The sequence below is a fragment of the Octopus bimaculoides genome, chromosome 21 (assembly GCF_001194135.2).
Source record: "Octopus bimaculoides isolate UCB-OBI-ISO-001 chromosome 21, ASM119413v2, whole genome shotgun sequence".
NCBI classification, from domain to species: domain Eukaryota; kingdom Metazoa; phylum Mollusca; class Cephalopoda; order Octopoda; family Octopodidae; genus Octopus; species Octopus bimaculoides.
Window position 1 is genome coordinate 37,900,105 of NC_069001.1, and position 9,079 is coordinate 37,909,183.

General features: G+C 36.4%; 2 protein-coding genes across 3 annotated transcripts in view; one reads left to right on the forward strand and one right to left on the reverse strand.

Moving 5' to 3' along the window:
- The window catches only part of LOC106879695 (zinc finger protein 681), a 35,130-nt gene that overhangs the window by 10,675 nt on the left and 15,376 nt on the right, over nucleotides 1–9,079 (forward strand). The gene's annotated exons all lie outside the window — the stretch shown is intronic.
- Nucleotides 2,566–6,723, reverse strand: LOC106879600 (zinc finger protein 271). 2 transcript variants are annotated; one of them, XM_014929258.2, is made up of 2 exons: nucleotides 6,101–6,723; nucleotides 2,566–4,711 (listed from the first exon to the last, which is right to left on the reverse strand). In XM_014929258.2, the coding sequence occupies exon 2, from the start codon at nucleotides 4,338–4,340 to the stop codon at nucleotides 2,985–2,987; it is 1,356 nt and encodes a 451-aa protein (XP_014784744.1). In that variant the 5' UTR covers nucleotides 4,341–4,711; nucleotides 6,101–6,723; the 3' UTR covers nucleotides 2,566–2,984. The 2 variants fall into 2 exon arrangements, with proteins under 2 accessions (XP_014784744.1, XP_014784735.1); XM_014929249.2 differs by lacking the exon at nucleotides 6,101–6,723 and adding an exon at nucleotides 5,567–5,731.

Here is a 9,079-nt window from a genome sequence, read left to right on the forward strand (position 1 = left end):
ATTTGGATTGTCCGCGTTTAGCTGTTATTTCTAGCATATCAAGTTTCGTGGTGGGGACTCCACATATGATCCTTTTTCTGTTTCAATATAAATGTAAGCCGTTCATTTTCACATCTAAGTTGCGAGAAGGCTGAACATGTAGAACACAATGTCAAAAATGACCCCCCCCCGCGCGCGTGTGTGTGTGTGTGGGGGGGGTCCAAAATTTTTTTTTAGGGGGAATCGCACGACCGTGACATATAGAACACATTATCGAAAACGAAAATCGTCAAAATTAAGAAATAAAAAAGTTACAGCCATTTTCCTTCAGTGTCTAATTGCAATGTCCACCGTTGTTTTTATTAATAATACATATTTAGGCGAGAAGGCTTTTTTAATTCAAACTTTGTTCTGTCTGCCGTTTTAACCGTTGAACGGGGATGGCCAACAAATAAAGACACGTTGTTTTCTATTGAGTTGAACACAACATCCATCCAGCAAAGGTATTCCTTCGTTTTGACTCGATTTTTGTAAACGTACTTCTCGATAATTTCCCAGCCGAATCGTATTCTCACAGCTATGCTCTTGGAGCATCCACCTCCACTACTAACTTGGTCACCTAAATAACAGAAGCTATCTCCTACCTCTAGCTTACCCCACTGGCAGTTAGAGTTTATTTTCTGTACATTCTTAGTGTTTATTTTACTTGTGCATCCTCCACACAAAAAGCTATTTTCCCTGTTGACCTTCCTCTGATATTGCTGCCCCTCTTATGTGTCCAATGCTTACACCAGGTGTATCTTATGGAGTTTCTACCTATGCTTTTTCTACAGATCAAGCAGGGCCTTCTACCTGAAGAGATTTGTGATTTGTCTGCCTTTCTACTTACTAAGACTTTGGTTTTCTAAGACCTTTCGATTCTAGACTTTGCTTCCACACCTGAAATTTCTTCACTAGTTCTGGTAGTCATTCAGCTATAAGAACAAGGTCATCATCATAGGGGCAGCCTGTCTTAAATTCCTCTGTCATCGCCTGGAGGACTATGATGAACAAGAGGGGACAGAGGATTGATCCTCGGTGAACCCCTACTTATATCCTGAATTCTTCAATGAACTCATTTCCAACCCTCACATTACTGGCAGCGTCCCTGTACATGGCTTGTACAGCCGTCACCAACGACTTGTCTATCCCTAGTTCCCACATTGACCACTAGATAAGGGATCAGGTGACCCTGTCAAAGGCTTCCTCCAAGTCAACAAAAGCCAAGTACAGAGGTTTATCTTTGACTATGCATTTCTCCTGCAGTTGCCTTACCAGAAATATAGCATCAGTGGTGCTTCTCCCTGGCACAAAGCCAAACTGCATCTCATCCTAATTAATTGGGCTATGACTCTCCATAACTTTCATCGTCTGATCCAACAATTTGATACCTCTGTAATTATTTCTATCGAAGGCATCACCTTCATCTTTGTAGCAGTTGATTACGGTGCTGCTACACCAGTGTTTGTGTGTGACTTTCATGAACCACCTGATTCACAATACAGGTGACTAGGCCCATAACCCACACTGCCAGATATTTTAAGCATCTCAGTGGTGATGCCTGATGGGCCATGGGTTTCCCTGTCTTCATATCCTTAATTCCTTTATCTACCAAGCTACTGTTGATTTGGATAGTTGGTGCCTCAATTGGGTCAACATTTGGCAGACTCTCCACCTCCCATTCATTCTCCACATTCAGCAGTCTTTCATAATGGCATTTCCAAGCCTCTTTCTTTGCAGAATCATTAAATGTTAGTGGTGCACCATCACCCATGTGGACATGTTCCTCTCCTATGACATCACAATTTTCTCTAACAGTCTTGCAATCTGAAACAATTCACAAATCTGTACTACTCCTCTCTCTCATCAAATTTCTCAATTAGGATGTCCTTAAATCTTTGACACAGACATTTTTAATTCATTTGCCATTATAAAACACATTGTCTTAATCTGGATATTCCCATGTTAGACATAAGGTGGGTGGTGTAGTAAGTCTCTGATAGATCTGGTTCTGCTGTAGTGGTGGTCACAAAGGAAGGTGAGACTGGAGAGGATAAACGAGATATTTCTAAATATGTCTAATTTGCCACTTATATGTTGCTCTGTTGTTTGTTCAAGATATCATAAATAACAATGTGTCACACATGGGAATTTTGATACTACAATATGGTATCAGATTGAAACAGTATCAATGATTGGGAAATCGATTTTCTTTAGACTGCCTCTCACTTGGCTACCATTAACTTATTGGTTACATCACATCTTTACGACATAACCACCATCATTAGCATTTAATGTATAAAGTTATCTTATCGTTCATCTCTCATTCACTTCATCAAAACCTATAATATCTAATATTTATTATCAAATAATGTCAACAAATTATATAAATACAAAGCGAACAGCTTTGAAGATCAGTTTGGAAAATGTGTAACTTTTCTCAAACATTGATCAAGTCTGTGAATTCTGTAGTTTATGGTTGTATCAGGACAAGTTTTGGTTAAATGTTCTACATTTAGAATAAGAGGAGAATAATTGAAGAGCAAAACCAGATTTATTTCAATTTCAAGTAATTAAGAATATTTACAAAGCTTTATTAAACATATCACAGAGGAAAGTTACCTTACACAAAAAAATATTTATGTAACTATACAAAATATAATGTGATATCTTCTTGGAGACGTGAATACATATTTATAGTTTTATCATGCACAATTTTTCATTCGATGAATCTTGATAGTTTTCATAAACACAATGCAGTAAATATGTTGTTTTCAATTTTTGATGAGTAAATTTGTCTTTTCTTGTTTGTTTCTCCAGTAAGTTTTCTGAATATTAGGAAGTATTCAGAAAATTATTCATTGAAGAAATTTGAAAAAGTGGGAAAAATTCATTTGATCATCATGAACAAATATTCTACATCATGCACTGCATTTATCACAAACTCCATTCTGATAATGAGCTCGTTACTGTTTTCTATGAATTCGTATGTGTTTACTTAAGGAGCCTTTTTGAGAGAATGATTTATCACAGATATCACAATGATATGGCTTCTCTCCTGTATGAACATGTTTGTGTCTAGATAAGCTAGAGTAATCAGAGAATAATCTACTGCAGATATCACAGTGATATGGTTTCTCTCCTGTATGAATACGCCTGTGAGCAGTTAAGTGACTGTTCTGGTAAAACGATTTTCCACAGACATCACAGCAATGTGGTTTATACCCAGTATGAATACGTTTGTGTATTATTAAGTGATGCTTCAGAGAAAATAACTTACCACACACATCGCAGTCATATGGTTTCTCTCCTGTATGAATGCGTTTGTGTTTAGTTAAGAAACTAGGTGAACGGAATGATTTACTACAGATATCACAGTGATACGGTTTCTCTCTTGTATGAAGTTCTTTATGTATATTCAAAATTCTTGCTGCAGGAAACGATTTACCACAGATGTCACAATGATATGGCTTCTCCTTTGTATGAATATGTTTGTGTCTAGATAAGCTAGAACAATCAGAGAATAATTTTCCACAGATATCACAGTGATATGGTTTTTCTCCCGTATGAATACGTTTGTGCCTACTTAAATCATCACTTGTAGCAAATGGTTTACCACAGATGTCACACTGATAATGTTTCTCACCTGTATGAATATGTTTGTGAGTAACTAGGTTAATTTTTTGAGAGAATGATTTACCACATACATCACAATCATATGGCTTCTCTCCTGTATGAATACGTTTGTGAGGAGTTAACTCACTATTCCGAGGAAATGATTTGCCACAGATATCACACTGATATGGTTTCTCTCCTGTATGAATGCGTTTGTGTCTAATTAGATCGCCTTTCTGACAGAAAGATTTATCACAGATATCACATTGATATGGTCTCTCTCCTGTATGAATGCGTTTATGTACAATTAAGTTCTGATTTTGATTAAATGATTTATCACAGATATCACACTGATATTTTTTCTCTCCTGTATGAATGTGTTTGTGAGTAATTAGATCGTCTTTCTGACAAAATGATCTATCACAGATCTCACACTGATATGGTTTCTCTTCTGTGTGAATATGTTTGTGAACAGTCAAGTTCTGATCTTGAGGAAATGATTTACCACTGATATCACACTGATATTTTTTCTCTCCTGCATGAATGTGTTTGTGTGTAGTTAATGTACGTTTATCAGAGAATGTCTTCTTACAGATATCACACTGATAGAATGTCTTTCCTTTCTCTTTCTGTATATTCTCAGGGAAATCAATAATTTCAAACTCTGCTTCACATTTAATCTTTTTCTCACACAATTCGTCTTCCATTCTTGTTTCTCTCTCACCACAATAAATATAAAAGTTCTTCTTCCCTTTATTTATATATTTTATTCCGATTTCTTCGGCTATATTTCTATCAACTGTGATTTTTGTCAATATTTGAAGATGCTGCAAATTCCTTTGTAAATCAGCTTTAATTTCGATATCAAATCATTATAACACAAATGCAGTCTGTGAATTGGAGAGCATTTTGTATAAAAATTCTGTTCAGAGCCAATATTCCACAGTAATTCTAGGATGGATTTATAAAATGAGGGTTCATATCTGTTGTGTATGACATCTGTTTGTCTTGAAAAGATGATAAATATTGATGGATCTCAGGTAAATAATATTCTTTTATGCCAATGTCATCTGATATTCTGAAATAAAAGAGAATAAAATATCGAGGATACTTAAACCAAAGACATTCAACAATGGACATTTTATTAAATTCCTTCTAAATTGATAAACTGTAGATCGAAACTTTTACCAGGACAATGGGCCCTCATTCATAATATGATTTATAATTTAAATCGGGAAATTCGTGAACTTTGAATGTATAAGAGTATAAACAAGCGTACAATAGTGTAAACAACTAAAATAAAAGTATATCTAGATAACATTTTGTTCTTAATACTCTTTGTGTAGTGGTTGAAGGAAGGCCTGGTGCACATAACTATTCATAATGTTAGGGTTAAGGTTAAGGTTGGGATCCTGTTTCAGTTCGGGAGAGAATCGTCATCACATGACATTTAGTCGGAAACACACGTCATGTAGCTGCAATAGAATGCTGCATCACCAACAATAATGTGATTTCTCTAAGACATAACCCAGTTATCTATCAAGTCCATTTAAACATTTCTCAATACATACTGCTGTTATGACTTCTTTCCCTTATGCCTCCACCGTAGATGGGTAGATTTGCTAGTAATTGAAGTCAGTTAAAGCAAGTTTTTTAACTCACTTCTATTACATATGTGTGACAACCGATCGGAAAAGGATTAAGACAACATCGTTACTTTACTAAAATTTCGGCGGAGGTAAAGAATACCTACACCTCTCGTTTTCGGCGGAACAAAACTCCTAACCCAAACCCTAAACATCGGATGTACGTATTCTTTACTTTCGCCAAAATTTCTTCTGTTCACTTTCTTTTATCTTTTGAACACATCAAAACAGATGCAGTAGGAAAATGACATGACCTATACAATGTAGTTTCTATTAATAATACTTACATATTAATTGTCGTAAACCAATTGAAAAGAAAGCTTTTGTTTTTTTCATTCAAACTTTGTTCTTTCTGCCGTTTTAATCGTTGATCGCCAATGGTCAACAAATAAAGACACGTTGTTTTAGATTGAGGTAAAGACAGCATCTATCCAACAACAATCATTGGATATTGCGCCGCAATGTCGTACTTAATACGAAATGCGATTTCTCTACTCTCATCTATTATTTACTTTTGCAGAAAAGAATTAACAGAAAAATGCTGTAGCGATCTTTTATGTTTGGTTTCACTTTTTGAAATTTTAAAATTAAGCGAAAATGTTCAAATTCTTTTCTACTCTAGGCACAAGGCCCGACATTTTTGGGGAGGGAACCAGTACGCAACTGGTACTTAATTTATCGACCCTGAAAGGATGAAAGGCAAAGTTGACCTCGGCGGAATTTAAACTCCTTTATCTTTGAATACATCATAACAAACAGATGAAATAGAAAGAGGACATGACCTATACAATGTAGATGTTGTATCTGTTAATAATACTTACATATTAATACAGAGCCAATGAAGATGTCACGATAGATTCAAGTAGTCACAACTCAGACTGGACAATGACAGCTTCAACACAACTTCTATATTTTACAACAAACCTTCATTTAGATTTTTCACATCGACATAATAAAAAATGTTGTAGCTATTTCTTACCACAGATAATTAGCAACAACCATCTCTATTTAACTGGATCCCCTGAATGTCAGTTTAAAACAAGAACTGACCCTGTAATTATGATGTTTACCAAACAACATCGGGGGAATTAACAGAATTAATGGATCAGGGGCGGTAACCACGGCTTTACGCACTTGGTTCTCCCATCTGACATTTCCAACAGTTTCCCTCCGCATCTTCGTCGTCTGTGAATGGTAATTTAACTCCCTATTGTGGTATTTTGTATAAGATGGCAAATGAAACAATTAAAATGAACTCTTGTCTCACAAAGATCATCACACTTGTGTAGGTTTCGCTATGGTTGAAGCCGATAAGTTATCAAACTAGTCGTACGGGTGTCCGGAGAAAGTCACAATTTTATTTAAATATTATAAACATTTAAAGTAATGAAACAAACATTTTAAATTAGTTGGTAACTGACAGTACATGACTTCACTAGCGTAGCTGGAGTGTGTGCCGCCCCCGAACCCCACAAAAAAAACATATATTACCTACAGCAGACCCAAAAGTCCGACCCCTTTAAAAGTGCCGCCCCTACCGTTCCCCACTAACTACGCAAGTGCATGACTTGTACATGATTTATATGTGATGGCATTACACAGGAGTGACCAAAAAAGAAACTTATTCAATTTCGTAAGTGAAGTGGGACAACGAATCAAAAAAATGTCAGTTAGTCGAATAAAAGCCTTTAGTATAGGGACTTGTCAGTGAATCGTTTCTTCCAGCCTGTGGCGTTTGAGACTTTCGGAGGGGCTGAGCTGCTGACAGCGAAATTCTTCTTATCGTTTGCGGTTCTCCTTACCCGAGACGTCAGGTGATGCTTGTCAGTGTGCTTGGCTGTTCTAACGCCTTAGCTGCGCCCGGCGCAGACCTGAAATTTTTAGGTGGGGGCCACGGCTAGTCGATATCCCTTTTTAGGTGGGGGTTAGGGCTAGTCGATAAGTATCAGTCGAGTACCCCAGTGCTCGACTGATACTTATTTCCTAGATCCCGAAAAGTAACGTCAATCTCGGTGGAATTTTATAAAAATAATAACAATAAATATATTAATAATTCTTGTTTGCCACAAGGGTAACGAACATTCGAGGAAGAATTTGAGGAACAGTAATCTAAAATCATTAGGTGATTTCATCGAACTTGCCGGAAATTAGAAAGCCATTTCAAGTTAACGGGGCGGGGGTGAGTTACAGCTGAAAACTTTACATCGGAAATTGTAATCTATAGTAGTTATATAATGAAATATCCAAATTCCAATTATAATAAAGACAGCTAAACACAGGTAATGCATATGTACGTCAGTGATGTCGCCTAGCAGTATATTGTTAAAACTTGCGATGTAATTCTGTTGTTTGCCTGCAATTGTTTGACAAACATGTTTATTGTTGGTTCAGATCTGGTTTACAACTGACATTTAGAGGATCCAATTAAATAGAGACGATTGCTAATTAACTGTGGAAAGAAATAGCTATAATATTCTTCATTATTTCGTTATGGTTATTTCTACAGAAATTATAGCCAGCACTGATTTTTTGCTACAACGTTTCGTATCGAGATGTCAGATGTAAACAAATAAATTCTTTATGATGTCGATGTGAAAATCTAATCGAAGGTTTGTTGTAAATTAGTTGTGTTGAAGCCGTCATTTTCCATCCTGACTTGTGACTTCTTCATCATTCGCGCTAGATTGTTAATGCGAGGAACAAAGTGCGATTCATCTGCCTCTCAGCGTTGACTGTCCAACAGGGTTGAATCCGAGATACGCCCCATTCGTCTAAATCTATCGCTAGAACCTTTCTCGTTCGCACGTCTACACATATTCCTCTGCTCCCACCACCCAAGGAGAAAAAGAGCACCGAGCTGGTCCTACTTGTGCCCACATGACCGCACTCATTCTTCCTCTTCCAGTAGGGCCCCTTTCTTCCCGCTTCATCTCATCTTCACACCATTAATATGTAAGTATTATTAATAGAAACGTTTACATTGCATAGGTCGTGTCATTTTTCTCTTCTGTTTGTTTTGATGGGTTCAAAGACAAAAGAAAAGTAACGATGTTGTCTCAATCTTCCTCATCCGGTCGGCTTTCACATATAGTAATAGAAGTGAGTTGAAAAACTCCCTAGATTATTTATTAGCTGAGATTTGAAGCGACGCCAACAAAAATGAAATGACCAATTAAGGAGGAAAGACTTTCCCTAATTATCGAAGAGAATAAGAAATGCTTTTATCCTGGTTAATATCATAGAATTGTTTTCTCATCAGCATCGTTAAAAAACAATTAAGTTTGCGTTGAAGATAAGAAATTTTTTTATTAATAAATCTCATTAGGAAAAATAAAAGCATGATTATTTATTGGAACGTTAATGAGATCGAACGAAGCATTTATTCGTTTCGGTTATTCAAAGAAAGCCAAGATATGTTTTTGAAATCCCAATCATTGATAGTTGAAGTTAACCGCACTCTCTTAATAATTTTGCATCAGAGAAAGTACCTTGCGGTATTCGTTCCGGCTTTCTCCCCTTTTCAGTTAAAATCCTGCTGAAGTCAACATTGTCCGTCCTCCCTTTGGATTTGCTGATGGCTACAGATGTCAGCGATTTGTTGCATATGTAATATTGTATTTCACAGAAAATACTTCGTTAATCCAACATTTTCAGATGTCTTTTGAGAGATGAAGGATGAGAAGGTACATTATTATCTCCAATCAATTAGCAATGAAATCGGCTACAAAGTGCTTCTGAAAGCCTCTCTTCATAATGTGAAGCAGTAATCCACGTATTTTATGTTTTACATGACTGGACGT